Raw genomic sequence first — 16,691 nt, 5'->3', positions numbered from 1 at the left:
CTGCTGAAATTCAAATAACATAGTAAGCACCCACATCCCTGCCTTACAATCTCATGTAGTACTTGGTAACATACTTGATGTATGTTCAGCACATTCATCAGTAGTGTGAGGTATGCTCAGCACTACCTCACACTAATAAATAATGCAGGATTTCAACCTATTGTACTATTGTAATTTTATCTGAAAGTTGAAACATTTCTACATCTTTGTTAAATTCACTACTTTAACTACTGCTGTAGCTCAGCTGTGCAATTAAGTTTAATTACATAACATACTTGCACAGGTTATATTGGTGAAAGCCTTTAGACAGGTGCTCGGATTAACTATATATAAAGCTAGTGCAGTTTTGTTTATGAACCTCTTGAGAACTGGACAACCATTCAGTCAGTTCAATAGTTACTTATTTATCCTTTCTGTTAGACACTTAAAGCTCGACATACATGGAAGAAAGAGGTCTAAACTTCACCTCATACTGAAGACTTCTGCCTTTACAACAGAATGCTCAACAGTGCTATCAGTAAAGGAAGCAACACAGAATGCAGTGGGGGGCTTGGGATTGTGGAGTGGATACAGGCCAGTGCTGAAGATGATAGTAAGAATCACATCCTTACTTTGAGGTTACAGAGTATTCAAATAAGAATAGGGCTTTGTACACAGGCAGAAAGTCCAAAAATATTTATTAAATAATAATACAAAAAACCAACAGGTAATTTTTATCTCTTAAGCAGTTGCATTTCTGGTTTCAGAAATTAGTCCTGCAATTCCCGTATGTACCACATTTTATATTGGGAGGGAAATAAAATGGAAGAGGCATTGATGCAGATAATGAATGTTTCTAGCTTTCAACAGTTAGTGCATCAGATTGAGGTATCTCTATGGCCACAGTCTGCCCCTGTTTAAACTCATGTATCATCAACATCAGCAGTGTTGTCATTATCACTTGCCACAAGGACCTCTCTGTTCTCATATGTCCAGAATCCATTCAGATCAATTAGAATGCTGGTAACAGTGTCTCCTTGACTGCTATTGATTAAGTCCTGAAGGGAGATTTTGTAAGGATCCTTAGGCTTCACCATATCAAAGATTTCATCCTATGAAAGAAAAGTCAAAATTGGGGAAAAAACCCCCACACATTAATGAGCAGAATAATGATTACTTTATACCATAATACAGAGTGATCTCTGGGTAAATAGTGCCACCCTCACCAATTTACAAATAAAAGCTGTTAAGTCCCACACAGAGCACAATAATAGGAGCAGTGTACTGAGCTCCCACTTCTCAAAGAAGAATTCGCTTTTCTGGGGAGGCTCTGGCCTCAGAATGGCAATATGAAACTCAGCTTTTATGAGCAAAGTTGAAAAGTGTAAGAGCTTCTGTAAAGCACTAAAACTGCTAAATGTAAAGTAGGCTGTAATAAAGAGCTTTGTAAGACATTTGTAAGACATGGTTTTTTTAGTCACCAGTCTGCTCCAAGCTCCAATAGATGATCCTGACCCAAGTGTAAGACACAGCAACATGTATTTTACAGGTAATTTGTCTATTAGTAAGGAAACTACTAGAACAGTTACACACCAGATTTCTTACAGAGCAATTGCCAGTATAAAAACGTTTTCCAACCTACAAGTAGGACTTACCATATCATCTCTACTAGTCTGCAAATATATAACAACCTAGACACTGTAACATAAGTAAATTATTAAATGCTTATTTAAGTATTTCACAGAGTACTCTTTTCTGTAAAACTAACCTTGACATCCTGAAAAGAAACAGGCTCTTGTCCATGGATTTTCATTTGCTCCTGAATAGCCTAGGGGAAAAAAAAAGTTAGAAATAGGTAGTGCAGTATTATACTGACACTGTATGAAACTTTTTAATGCTTCTGCATCTTAAGCCATATTGCCCTGTGACAAAGCATTCAATGCTACAGCCTGCAATCAGTTCTCTTCCACAAGTGAAATGGGAGGCTGAGGTGAATTAAGGTATTACAAATGATGTGTGGGTTCACAGTTCTTAGTCACTGTGATAAGAATCTAACTGTCATTATGACCAGTGTTTGAGCACTCGGCAAATGAGATATGCAGACATTTGAATATTATCACTTAACTGAACCTTTTGGTTTGAGTGTTTCTGACGAAGTGTAAAATACACACTAGGGAAAGACAGAAGGGGAAAGATCAGCCAGCAGACAGGCAAAGCAGTACAGCTACTCACACTTTCTATTTCTTTGAAAATGGAACCTGTATTCAAGTTGATCAAAGAAGAATGTGAGGGAGACTACGTGTTTGTCTATTTGAGCATTTGTCCACACATGGATGAGTTCTCCCAGTTCATGCTGTAACTGGGCATTTCTCATTTTGAGCAGAATAGTATTCCCTACTATTAGTTCCTTCCATGTGGTACTATTTAAACAGCTGCATCACCAAACCTCTGCCTGCATAACTGTAACAACTATGAACAAAACCGTCTCACAAACACAGGCTGTGCAGCCTTGTCTGTATCAGTGTGGCCTCTGTAGGTGCAGACCTATCCTTGCTTGCACTACAGAAAAGTGGTTACTCACAGAGTCAAAAGAACTGTTCTGATTTCAAGGAGAACTTAGAACATTCTATTTCCAAAAGATTAAAGGAAGGACACACTTTGGAATATGATCAAGCATCTGCTGCAGTTGAGGAATCTTTTCAATAACAAAGCCAATAGAGTTAAGTATGTAACTGGAGACATGCACAAAAATAGCTATGCCACAGTAGCTTATGCAGAATTACCTTGTTAAATTTGCTTTTGTATTAGAATCACTTATGTACTATGACAACACTAAAATTCACGTTTTGTAAAATATAAACCTGCAAATTAACACCCTTTATTAAAATCAGAGACAGCGGACATGGCCCCTGGTCGTCCCTGCATCCTAGTGCCATATGAACAAAAGTGGAGAGAGTGATGGGAACAGTGAGCTGCAAAAGCTTGGAGGTAAGACAAGCATCGCCCGATTTCTCCAGGATCCTTAGTATTGCCAAATCCCAGCCTGACAGCTGTCCACCAAGCATCCAACATAGCTACAACAGCTGAACAAAGCTCATAATGAAGTTCAAAAACCACATGCAATAACCCTGTCTGCACCTGCAGCAGAATATCCCAGTATGCTCTAGCAGCCAGCTGGCTAGAAGCAGTTTGACAGAAGAGATGCTGGAGGTATTGGCACTGCCTAAGAACCTGCAGGATGACCTTGTAGCAATGAAGGAAGATAAATCCTGGGCTGCAGGTTTAGGCAGCTGACTATGCCTCCTGACTCAACATTTGGGCACAGTACTTCAGATACAGCCTCGCAATTTTGGGCTCACCTTTTTACAAGACCTTGACAAACCAGTTGGAGCCTACTGGAGGGTTACCAACATGCTTTGGAAGCTAATGCACAGCACAGCTGAGAGGAAAGGGTTGAGATGGGGATTAATTCACCTGAATAATAGAAGGCTGGGGTGGTGGGGGGAATATTATTACCATCTTCAACTACCAGCATGTGGCTAGAGACAACACAAGACTGCTTGGAGACACACAGTGAAAGGGCAAGAGGCATTCCAATTAGAGGTGGCAGAAAAGCTGAAGGGAGAAAAGTCTTCCCATTCAGGGTATGCAGACATTGGAACACATTGCCCAAAGAGGTTGTAGTCTCCCTCCTTGGCAATACTCAAAACTCACCTGCACAAGGCCCAGATCAACTCAACCTAACCATGAAGCTGGCCCTGCTCTGAGCAGGTGGTGGGAGCAGGTGACCTCCAAAGGTCCATTTCACCCAAAAATGGCTCAAAGGCACTAAAAGAAAATAGAGGTGGGTGTGTGGTGTGTTTTGGGGGTATTTTTGGGGGGCATGGAGTGGGGGGGTGCTTTAGGGGTTTTTTTTTGGGTTGTTTCTAAGGGGAGGTGTTTGTTTTAAAAAAAGCCTTTCCTTTTTAGAAAAGATCTACAGATCTTTGAGATAAGTTGTCTTATTTTTACAGAATGGTATGGCTGGGTCACTATCAAAGTTCACATTCAACTAGAGACTTACTACAATACAGAAACAACGTGGATGCAAGATCATGCCTTAAACAGGCTTGAAAGCTTTACTTAATGAGCTGAATCATGTACCTTGCTTGTCACACTTTGCACATATGGCTAACTACAACGCTATTGTTTATTTTTACAGTTATAATACAAAGAGCCACATAAAGAAAACTGAAGTACCTGTCCCTCTGTCTGAATAGATAATCATTGAAGGAATCTTGTACATGAAAAAAGCATCACACTCACAACTTTGCCCAAATCATTTACAACAAAAATAATACTTTAGTGCAGAACATTTCTTTTTCCAAGATACCTCAGGTTTCTATTACAATAAAAGACAAAACAACATTGCTCCCCTTTCCTCCTCCCACAAATTGAAAACAAACCCAAACACAAAACCACCACAAGCCAGAAGAAAAAAAAAACCCACTCACACAAACCACAATTTGGAGGAAGACTTCCCAAGCCTCAGATGGAAAATAAGCTTTTTTTTTTCTTTAGTTGCTATTACAATTACCTTATTTGGAAGCAACAGGTAACAATACAGAAAGTGAGAAATGCAAGAAGCTCTTTGCAATCAATAGACTGGATGAAGAATCCCACAGCTGTTCATACCCATCACTGCATTTCATTCTTTTAATTTCTACTGAATTTTAGGATTACAGTGGAAATTAAACCCATGGGCAAGAGCCAGTGAGGACCATCATAAGAGATTCAATAGGTAATCATTAGGCAATTTTAGGACAATTTCAAGTTCTTTAAAAAAATTCAACAGAAAATATTTTTGCTAAACAAAATCAAACCAGTTCATTTCAACTGGAGATGAAATGCTGAAAATACCTTTTGAGTTCTTTCCAGGTTTGGGATTTTTATTTTCTTTTCTTAATATTTTAAATCTTCTTAGAAGTAGTTACCGGTCTCCTGGTGGCTACTGGTAATTTAAAGTGATTTCCTGCAGTTCTGCATGCAGAAGCACACAGGCTGTAACACTATAAACACAGAAAATGGCCTACCTGTATAAAGAGACTTACCCTAAAGAAATAATTAAGGGAAAAGACATTCAGGTATCCTTTGTTCTCTATATCAAGCAGTTTGAAAATATATTGCAGAGCTGCAGGCTCCTTCCTGTTTTCTAATGCAAGCACAAAGTCCAGGTAGGTTTTGTAGTCCTAAAAGTAGATACAATTATGTTTATTACAGTCTTCTTTCTAAATTGATTTTGCAAGCAGGAACTCTATAATTGGCAGCTATTTCATTGTAGGGGATCAGTCTATTTTCTGAAAAAGACAACATGAAATAGAAAATGGCTGCTACTACCAACATGAACAGAAAAGTTAGTTTTTAATGACTGCTAATAATAGGAAATCCTGCCATTTTAGAAATAAATTGGGATTCCAAGCATATATCGAAATTAAGCATGCTATATATATTTTAAACAATGTTTAATATATCTTTAAACTGCTGAACATACACAACTAGTGAAGGAGAGTTGTATAAAAGGTTTTTATTACCACAAATTAAACATCCAGTGGCAAAAAGCCTACCGCTACCAAACAGTACTATATAGCCAAATTCCTTATAGATCAGAGTGGGTAGTTTGGCAAAAAACATGGTAGAAGCATTAGTAGATATCAAAAACATGTATCACACTTTTTCGTTAGGACTGATTCTTGGTTTCCTGATCAAGATATAGCAGTGACAAGGATAGAAATCCTTCAGTCCTATGTATATAATAATCCTGTCTATCTTAAACAGAGAGTTGTGCTGCTGTTCAGTGGGAGCTTGACAGGCTGGAAAAGTGGGATGACAGGAGCCTCATCAATAGAGGAAATGCAAAATCCTGCATTTGGGGAGGAATAACTCCATGCACCAGTACATGCTGGGGGCTAACTGGTAAGAAAGCAGTTTTGCATAGCCAGACCTATGAGTCCTGACAGGCAACAAAACTGAACACACGCCAGCAACATGCCCTCGTAGCAAAGGCTGCTGACAGCATTCTGAGCTGCATGAGGAAGAGCTCTGCTGGCAACCTGAGGAAGGTGATCGTTCTCCTCTCCTCAGCAGTGCTTAGACCACATCTGAGTGCTGGGTCCTGTTCTAGTCTCCCCAATAAAAGAGAAAGGTGGACCTACTGTATCAAGTCCAGCAAAGGGCAACCAGGAAGATCCTTCATGACCTTGAAGATTCTGTGATTCTACAAAAAACTGCTAAGGTGGCAGAAGGACTACACAGTGAATTTGTAATTTATCACTTTCAGAATTCAGTCATCTGAATGCAAACAATGAGAGTTAACAAATCATTAAGAAAAACTTTCAAAATATAATTTTAACTCTAACTTAGACTTCCCATTTTTCACTATGGAAAGCTCACAACAAAACCACTGCTGTCTCCACGAAGAAGTGGACAGGTTAGCTAACTTGCTGTAGTCTCTGTGCCACTTGTTTTTAGTTCTCTTTAAGGAATTGGTGAGGCACTGGAATGGGGTTGCCCAAGGAAGTTGTGAATGCTCCATCCCTGGCAGTGTTCAAGACCGGGTTGGACAGAACCTTGGGTGACATGGTTTAGTGTGAGCTGTCCCTGCCCATGGAAGGAGGTTTGGAACTTCATGATCTTAAGGTCCTTTCCAACCCTAACTATTCAATGATTCCATCCAACGAAAAAGCATTGCTACATTTATACATTTTTTCAAAATGTGCTTTATGTTATTGAATCTACAAAAAGCTTTATCCTAGGCTGTCTGGATTTCATATCACCTCTGCTTTCCAGAACAAGCAACTTCTCTTTAAGCCAGGCTGCAACCACCTTGCTGTTAAGAAAATTCATTTCTTCATCTGCTGCATGGTCATCTATGTGCAAACTGATAAATGAAGTTACTTCACCTCTTTTGGCTACTTTTTATTTTAAAAATACTGATTATGAGACATTTCACATCTCTGCAAGCCAAAGCTTTTATATCATGAACAAAGTGAAAATATGTGATTACCATTTCACCATCATAAGTTAAGCATTCCTGAAAGACACGATCCAAAAAAATGTTGGTCAGAGTCCCTGTTCCATACCGGGACAGTTCTTCTTTGCTGAGCATGCCATTGTGATCTTTATCGAGGTTTAAGTACTGGCCTAGGGTGGAAACAGAGAGGGCAAAACATAATATACCTGTGTCAGCAAAGAACTGTTTCAGCAGAGGAAGAAAATTTAACACTTGTTTAACATTTATTTAATCATCATAAAGCTAATGCAGTTAAGTGGGAATATGCTAGATCCACAATAATATTCACAGAGCATCATAAATGAACACAGAACATGGGGTTAGAGAAAGGAGGAATCCCACAACAAACTGCTAATAATTCTAAAGTAATGGCTCAAAAGTAAAGGCTGTGTGTATAGTGAGAGGAGCTGAAGGATAAGACCAGTTTATTTCACACAGCTCTACTATAAGCATGAAAAAAAGAGCATGCAAAAGCATGAACGGAGCAGTCAAAAGAGAAGGTTACAGAGGAACCTTGTACCTTGCTCAACAAGCACAAAATGACAGAGGATAAAACCATGATAAAGAGTAACAGTGGAGAACTGAAACCATAAAAGTCAGGAAGATATACTGAAAACATAGCTACAGGAGTTGAAAAGAAAAGTTATCAGGATTTAGAGACAAAAACAGAAGTAACACCAAGAATGTGACCAAATCATACAGGGCAGAGAGGAGATGGGGGAAAAAAAAAGGGTTCACAAATAAAAAAACCTACCATAGACTCTTAATGCAGAAGGAGCAGAAAACCAGTTTGTCTCCTGACTTTCTTTAGAAAGTTCTTCATCCCTTAACTAAGTGAAACATGAAGTTAGAATTTAGAAAGATTAAACTGAAATACAATAGTGTATGCTGAGAGATCTTTACCTCTAGTAAGTCATCCAGGAAGCTGCAAGCTAAAATATCCTGTATCTTTATCTTCCCTGCAGTAAGGAAAAAAAAAACCAACATATTTTAACAGTCACCCAAACAATATATCCATTTGATTGTTCTCATTTAGGTGGTTCCCTTTACAAAAGAAGTATCCTGAGCAGGAAAGTAGTTACCTTTTTAAAAAAGGCAAAGCTAAACAAAATCACTTCTAACATCAAGGGTAAAGCTGTAATTCAAGAGACAAAATAAAACTAGCTTTTAAAATGACTGAATAAAACTCACTTGATATTGCTAGAAAGATTACTCCTGAAGCCTAAAAAGAATTATTAGATTCAGCATAAACTCAAAAAGTAAAATACAAAGAAATCATGCTTAAAACATTGGTTGGAATAATAGTCTCTTAGGTGATGTGATATTTTTACATGTTCAGAAACAGCGGATGTGACACAAAGCTAAGGTGGCAGAATGCACTTCTGCTGGTGTAGGTTTGACTGGTGCACAGATACTGTGGAAAGAGCTGTGCAAAATAATGGCATTGTAACTTCACACACACCCTAAATGTTTGTAATTACCTCCACTGGAGTCTACTGCCCACACAACTCTGATGTTGTTGAGTGGCACAGCTAGAGCTTGAAAACGCATACAGTTTGTGACTTCAATCAAGGGCCTGTGAAAAAGCAAGCTGTTGTCCAAGGGAGCTACAGCTGTAACAAGGATTAGCAGCCATAGCTGAAAACCTTTTGTAATAAGTTTACATGGTGCACACAAATTTAATAACAGGAGAAGCACAGCACAATAAGCATTCTTAAGCATTTTGGCACTTCTGTGGATGTTCTGCCAAGCAGCTCTGTTGTTAGTTGCTGTGCTTTCTATTGAAACTAAACACTTAAAATTAGCTACCACTAATAATGCATTTTGATGAAACAATATCTTATTTGTCAGTTTCTATGACATAATTCTACAGTATCACAACTGATGGTTATATCATAGAAATTCATTAGCTGTAAATTACTGGACCCACATAAAGGCTCCTGGTCCTCAATGGGGATTAATCTTCAAACACGAGATTGCTGAAAAAAAACAAAACAACCCAAACCAAACTACAAAGACAACTACATTATACTTCAAAAACACAAGTAGCTTCAGTGGAAACATTTTAAAAGTGAAAAGTCTCACATATCTAGCATCTGAAAACATGGACCTACCTGTTCTGAGAGGATCCAGAAAGAAGAAAAACTTTCTAACTGCTGTGCAGACATAGAAGGAATAAAAAGATTTTTCTAAACCATCCAGCTGTGGCAAAGTAGGGATGAGTTCCAGAATGTAGTTTTCTAAATCCTGCAGAATTAAGAAAGAAAAAGAAACAAGCTTTAAACACTACTATCACTGCATGTTTGCTATACTCCACACCCTGGCTTTCAAGTATGTTTTGTTAAAAACACAATCCTGAAATGATACAGAAAGGCACATGAAAGCAGGCAAAAAAGCCTAAGTCACATACATGCACATGTGATGCCATGACTGAAACAGTCCACAAAAAAACCCAGAATGTTAACAAAGTAGATATGTACATGTAAATATAAATGCATTCAACTGTACCTTTTTCAATTACCAGTGCATGATCCCTAATTGGATTCTCCTATTGCTATATATTCTTCAATATATCTTTTTAGTGGTAAGTAAAACTCATTTACTTTGTAGGATCAACTCCTGCTAAAACAGAACATTTCATTGAGGCCCACTCTAGCCATCCCTTTTTGTGATTTCTACTCTATCGTACTAAATCTAGTAAATCTAGTAAAGAGCTAATGACGTAAAATCTTGGTAGCTACAATCTTTTTCAAATAATTACCTGTATGATAAAAAGGCTAGCAGCACTGTAGCCACCAAATCTCTAGAATACAGAGACTGCTATCTATCTAAACAATGTGCTCATCCCAAATCTAGATGATAAGATTTTATGACATAAGACTGGAAGAAAATTCAAACCTTTTTGATGCTCTATCATTTGGTACAGACAGACATTAAGTTACTCAAGAATTTACTTACTGATTCTCTGAGGTAACCCTGTCCTGCCACATCATATAAACTGAGACCTATTCTTGTCTGATGAAGCCACACTGCAAAACAAAAAATGTAATTATAATGCAAGAAATCTAGGGGGGCTTTTGAGTCATCACCAAAACTTGAAGTTATTCTAAAGGGCACAGGGCACTGCTGAATGTTAAGTACCTCTCTGGTTTCCATTTTTCTGAGATTTAAATGAAGCCATGGTATGTACCAGTCCTGATTAGAAATGCCATTTCAGTCTCTTCGTAAGAGTAACTGGTGATATATAGTACACTGTAGCCAATGCTGCCTTATAATAACTAGGTGTGAGAAATGGCTGAGCAAACACATTTTATCTGGTACATGGAATCATATGGATTCATTTGTTCTTGCTGACCTAAAGATATATGAAGCAGTGTATTTTCACTGCATTAAAAACAGCTGTACGATGTCATACACTGAGTGCCTGTCAAATTGCTACAGCCCCTTGTGCGCCATGAGGCACTGCAGCTACTGACAAAGGTCCTGCCTTCACTTCCGAGTTACAACAGGAGAATTAGAAGAGCACAAGTATCTACTTCTGCAATAAGAAGGCATATTAATCAAACAAACTATAGGACAATGTGCTTGATGCCATTGTTAAAGTACAGTAATAGAGATGGAGTACAGAATAGGCATAAAAACTATTCATACACTCCATGTTAAATTTAATTTCCATTTTATGAAGAAACAGTTTAAAAGCTCCTCTTACAAAATATGAGCTGTCCTTCATATCAACATTCATCTGTTCGAGGTGTTTGTCAGGGTGGACTAAGTATCACTTAGAGATGACAGAGGTTATATAGTGAGGCTGTTTCTTTGCTGGCTGAAGCTTAAAAGTAAGTGATGTACCCTGAAGCGATTCAAGACACTTTTACTAAACTTGACTTATCTGGAAAACGTCAACAGCCTTGACCCTTTTCTCCTGAAGGCGAAGCTTTACTGGAGGCAGAAGAAATCCTTCACCATTATTCAATTATCAGCTACCATTTTTCTCATTCCCTCACAGAAGGACTGTGCAGATTGTTAAAAAGGGGGAAGAAAGGCTGTAATCCATGGACTGTACAAAATCCTCCAGCTGGAGGTAGGAAGGAGAAAGACAGAATGCTACATGTTCAGCACAAGTACATGATTCTTCTTATTTAGCTATTCCTAAAACTTCAACAAGCATATTAAAAAAAACCCCCAAACAAACAAAAAAAACAACCCCAAAGTTCATTAATGAGTTAAGCTGGTTAGAGAATACCACCACACACCCAAGGCACAGCTGTTTAAGATGTTTTAAGCTCAGGTTGATAGGGTCTCTTCCCTGCTGCAGCATGTTTTGGAGGCTGACCTCTCCGCTCCATGAGCTTCATCAAAACAGATCCAACTTGGATCAGCTTAAGTTGCTGAAGAGTAATTCCCTTCTTCATCTGTTACTTCCCTCTCTTTTCAGTACCACACTGAAGGACACATAGCAGTAAATACAGATGGAAATCAAAAATTTGAACCAACCAATCCCAATCCAACCCACTAATCCCAAGTATTAACTGGAAGTTTCTACAGGAATTGAAGTCTTTTCTTCCTTTAATACCTGGCCTGGTCTTTAATCCTCATAAGGAACACTGTACAGCAGACAATAGAAATTGTCTCTACTAATGCACAGACATATCATGAGGCTAACTTTATTAGGCAATGTCAATGCTGTAAGACAGAAAAAACAAGGATCCTTATACAACTGACCCAAGAGGGACTTGCAAACGAACACTGTGATGGGACTTTATGTTGGCCAGATTCTGCAAATGAAATCTGATTGAGATGGTACATGCCACAAGGCTTTCTGTCTCTAAATCAGGTGCTGCTTCTTTGTTTGTTATGGTGTTAGAAGAAAGGCATCACAATAAATACAAGACTTAAAACTTCTGGGTGAAACAAATTAAGAGCTCTGAAAGAATCTTGGTTGTTTGCATCTGAATAGGCCTTTCTGAAATGCACACAATTTTCATAGACTTATTCAGGAGTCTCCTATCCTGCAGCTTTTGGGTTTACTGTTTATTGCAAATGGTCCTATTACACCTTTCTTGCATACTCTGCATGGCAACTCACCAAGTTTCCTGCTCAACACATCTCTCATCTCTTGCACCACAAGATTTTAAGTTAGACAAGCTGAGCTGCTCTGGGGAAAGGTGCCATTCTCCCTGACTGAAGGCCCTACCAAACCTAAGAACACAGTAGCCAGGGGACAGGGCAATGAGGCAGCCTTCCTTCCTGCTTGTCAGTCTCATTTTTTTAAATACAATCTAGTACATACTTATTTTATTTTTTCTTTTTAAAAAACAAATAAAACTGCATTTTTCAGCCCAAGTGGTTATTTGTAATAAAAATATAGCTGAAAATACTTGTCACAATATGAGTCTATAGTGACAAGCATGGTTCAAAAAAATAGGTAACACGACCCTATAGATGGAAAGAGTAAACAAAGCTATTTGCAGATTAATCTGATCACAATGGTTAGGACCATATTCATCATTTAACTTTAGTTTTTTGCTCTTCACAGTACTGCCTGAATAAAGAAAATTATAATAACAATATATTTAACAAACAGATCAAGGATATCTCTGGCTGAAAGGTGGATTTTAGAGACAGGGTGAATTCCCACTTCCTAGTAAACAGTGAAAAGTCCCAAGCCTCCAGGAAAACAGCATTAGCAATCAAATGCTAGATCTCACTGCTGTTGAAAAGAACAGCAATTAATAAAGCTTAAATTAGTCTTGAAAATAAGACAGAAAAAAGTACCAACTAACCTTTTCGCATGACATAATTGAAAAACTGCATGATAGATATTCTCCCATAAGGATCATTATGGAGTAATTTAGCAAAGATCTTAGCTGTGAAGAACTGCCTGTAAAACATAAACACAAAGCTGCTTCTATGCACCCAATTACACTTCACTGACTGATCAACTTACGGTATCCAAAAACTTAGACACTTTAAAACACTATTTTAACAACACAGAATGTGTTCGGTGTATTCAAAAAGATTAATTTGCTACACTACAACCATCAACTGGGATCCCACTAAGTAACAATGGTAAACTCTATAAAAAGCAGCTGCTTTTGCTTCTCATGAGACTTCAGTGACATGGGGGTTGACAGAATTTTCGTTCAATTTATTTTCTCTTTACTGCAATAGACTTAGTAACTTACATTCTTCTACAATATGCACATAGAAGGGATCGCCAGTACTGACAACTAATCTGCCTAAAACTCAATTACAAAGTTATGGGCACAACAGCAGTCTCCAACAGGAGCATAAAGAAGAAGCATTCAATATATGCTGCACACAGAAAATCTAGGAAAACGTTTTTTTATTAGTAGATATTAGGGAAGGTTGGGCAGTATCACTGGAGACATGATTTCCTCTTCAGATACAAAGTGTGCTGTTTAGTGGCCACTAACATCAAAAAAACCTGTGCTGGCAAGAATTTCTTTAAAAAGATGAAGCATCCCTCTTGCAGACTCAAAAGTTCCCTCAGAGGTGTAGGGCAATACACCTTTACAAAGATGCAAAGCAACTAGTTCATCAATAACTACACAGGCATGATTTTATCTTGCCATTAAAATGTTTCCATTTATTTTAGCAACTGCAAGTTACAGCAGCACTTAGGCTGAGCCAAAGTAAGCACACACAAGAGAAGAAAGCCTTACTTGCATTTAGGTCCAGCTTTTTCACCAACTTTCAAAAAGCTCTCATAGTTAATCATTGCTTCTTCCCCAATCATCGGTGATGTCTGATGTTTGTCCAGTAGAAACCACAGATTCTTAAAAGACATTTATATTTGGTTAAGAAGGTATTTCTCTAGAGATGTCAGTGTGCTTAAGACAGAGCATCAAAGAAAAGCAGCAAAAAAGTGGTTTTGCTGCAAGGTTACCTCTTAATCGGTACACATCATCAGTTCTGCCAGAAAAGCAAAGAACTGATACTTCCACTGCTCTAAACTGGTGTTTAACACACACACTCTCTCTTACTCACACCCCTTCTGCTTTTACGCTGCAGTAAATGCAATCACCTTTGAAGTCTCTCTCACTTGATATGTAAACAGAACTTATTTCTTCTTCTGAGCACACTAATGAAATTGCTGGAATGCTCTGGAAAACCAGAAGCCATTGACTTAATCCTCATATACATTATAACAAGGAAGTTTTACACTAACATTACCAGCCCAAAACTATATTAAGCGCTTCAGCTTTGCTAGTACTTCACAGACAGCCAACATGCCCAAATGCAAAGCACCTCACTGTAATATTCTGTGCAGACAGGAGATAATAAAACTCTGCAGAAAGAAGTCTCATCAGAAGCCATTCTGAGACATACAGAAAATATTTTCTTACCTGCAGCTCTTCATTATCCAACAGCTCTCTGCTTTTTCTTTGCAGAAAGACTGCTCTAGATTCTTCTCTTAATTTCTGAAGCAAGATTTCATCTTCAGCTGGCAGCTAGAAACATTGTGGTGTTTTAGTGTTCTGTTCAGTGGTACCATTAAAAACCTACACATTTAGCAAGTACTCTTGGGTAGTCCTGCCTCACACACTTTGACGAAGCTCTTTACTTGACAAAAAATAACAACCTATCTACCAGAATGCTGTACGGCACCTGCTTCTTCTAGAGGGACATCACTTGCATACTGTCTTACATTACTTCAGGAATATTAGTTAAAGCAGGACATCTTTAACTTGAGAGACAAAGACCATACCCGATAACTCACCCAATAAGCACTTTCCCACATTAGCAAGATAGGAAGGCTCATACATAAAAGACATTTATTACTGTGTTTTTACTCAGGAGAGTGCAGTACTTTCTATTTTGTTGTATGCTTGACTCTCAAGAGTATCTACTAGACTTGTTTTAACCAACAAAACAGACAGAACAACACTTGGTATTAAAGCTCTGATGATGTTTACATGCAAAACTGCACAGCACTACCAGAACTTGATGATTGCATATGTATTCATCAGCTGAAACACAGGTCCTTAAGAACTTAATTGGCAGATACTCATAATACTAAGGAATACAGGACCACTTGAGGTAAGACAGCAGCTGAGGGGTCAAGCTGACAAGTTCCAGGAATAAAAAGATGTTGAACTTGTGCTCCCATATTCTCCTGTCCCAATCTGATTCATTTCACACATAAATTGCCAAACTAAGCATTTCTGCTGGATTATGCAGGCAACAAACATAACTTTAGTCTGCAAGACCAATGGCTGACTATTTTAATGAAACAGTATCCCATTGTGCCTAAACAGAATGGGGAAGATATGTATTTATAATGCTGATATGTCAAAATTCAGTTAAAGCAGGAAGTTTCTCTGAAAAAGGAGGACTTCCCGTCTTTCATAAGCAGCCAAACTTACTGCCTGATGAGCAAACTATTTTATAGCTTCTAATGAGATGCTCAGTAATTGTTTGAAACTGCTTAAGTCCATACCTGTACAAAACGTTATGCTTAGCAATCCACATAATTCAGATTTCAATCAACTTAAGCTTCTGAAGCTGAAGTGTCTCTTTCAGTAAGCATATCTTTCTGTATAACGCAGAACAGCCTCTTTTGGAAGTTTATGCGGATGCCTCACTTACCCTGTAGTAAAATCGTGGTATGTTCACATATGACGTATTGCCACTTTTTCTCTCTCCTTTCCATTCCATGTAATATTTTGTGAACAATTCCATTTCTTCATCTTTTAGCTCTTGTTCACTTTTTTTGGCTGGTAAATACAGAAAAGAATTTGTGTTGTACTCCACAGTTTTAATGTAACAAGAACCTTGAAAATAAGAGTTCATGGCACAGCTATGCTGTTAAGTAACGTAAATAATGAATGGAGCACAGGCCTATTATGTAAATTATATAGCAGATACACTGAATGTGTCACATATATTCTGTTTGAGTATCTACAGAGCACCTCTTTCAGCAGCCGCATAGTGCTACCCGATGCTCTGTAGGGTACGTGACTGTAGCAGGCACACAATTATGACTGACAAAGCAGACGTACTCTTGCAGAAGTAGCACTGTGCGATACTGCACACTGCAAGCAACAGTATGAACTCCACCTTTCGCTCTGTAACACCAAGGATACTGCGGCACTCCTGCACAGGCTCTCTGATGGCTCACTTACGAACAAAGAGCCACCAGCCGCACTGTCACAGGGGTACACGCTGCAGCCCAGCCGGCCTTCACAGCGCCGGCCTCCACACGGCTCCTCAGCCGCCCCTGCTGTCACTAACCCCTAACATAAAGGGGTTTCTTTCTCGGCAGAAGGAATCCAGTCGTGCCCGACCCCCGCGGCAGCCTACACACGGAGAACTGAAGCACCACAGCAACATAATTCTGCTCTCGCTCCACCACTCCGCCAGCCTTAACCCCTCCTCACTGCGGGCACCGCCGACCGCGCTCTCTCGCTCACCCATGCATGCCTCCTCCCTTCCTCTCTCCCTGCCCGCCCCCCGACGCCCCGGGGCACTCACGGCCGCAGCGGGCGGCCAGCCGGCCCCTCAGGCTCCGCTGCCAGTCCATGGCCGGCCCGCGCCCGGCGCTCAAACTGCTGTACCCACAACCAATATGGCGGAAAAACCCCATCCGCCCTGACAGGGCGCGAGAGATCACGTGGCAGCCAGCCCAGTGAGGCGCGAT

At 39.1% G+C, this 16,691-nt stretch overlaps 1 protein-coding gene across 1 annotated transcript; it reads right to left on the bottom strand.

Annotated features, from left to right (window-relative positions):
- Positions 1 to 660: 660 nt before the first annotated feature.
- Positions 661 to 16,620, bottom strand: PPP2R3C (protein phosphatase 2 regulatory subunit B''gamma). The gene is made up of 13 exons (XM_005149307.3): positions 16,526 to 16,620; positions 15,641 to 15,768; positions 14,398 to 14,502; positions 13,714 to 13,826; positions 12,811 to 12,908; positions 9,986 to 10,056; positions 9,142 to 9,274; positions 7,931 to 7,986; positions 7,782 to 7,857; positions 7,022 to 7,158; positions 5,070 to 5,207; positions 1,748 to 1,807; positions 661 to 1,091 (listed from the first exon to the last, which is right to left on the bottom strand). Exons 1-13 carry the CDS (start codon positions 16,572 to 16,574, stop codon positions 903 to 905), a joined length of 1,353 nt encoding a protein of 450 aa, XP_005149364.1. The 5' UTR covers positions 16,575 to 16,620; the 3' UTR covers positions 661 to 902.
- Positions 16,621 to 16,691: the final 71 nt, after the last annotated feature.

This window comes from Melopsittacus undulatus, chromosome 4, assembly GCF_012275295.1.
Source record: "Melopsittacus undulatus isolate bMelUnd1 chromosome 4, bMelUnd1.mat.Z, whole genome shotgun sequence".
In the NCBI taxonomy this organism is placed as follows: domain Eukaryota; kingdom Metazoa; phylum Chordata; class Aves; order Psittaciformes; family Psittaculidae; genus Melopsittacus; species Melopsittacus undulatus.
This window is presented reverse-complemented; position numbering and strand designations above follow the sequence as displayed.

Excerpts from the sequence above, each read along its gene's own strand:
- PPP2R3C (XM_005149307.3), bottom strand. The coding sequence starts at position 16,574 with ATGGACTGGCAGCGGAGCCTGAGGGGCCGGCTGGCCGCCCGCTGCGGC. Across the intron at positions 15,769-16,525 it reads GCTGGCCGCCCGCTGCGGCC|CCAAAAAAAGTGAACAAGAG; the intron begins GTGAGTGCCCCG and ends TGTATTTACCAG. Across the intron at positions 7,858-7,930 it reads TCCTGGATGACTTACTAGAG|TTAAGGGATGAAGAACTTTC; the intron begins GTAAAGATCTCT and ends TGTTTCACTTAG.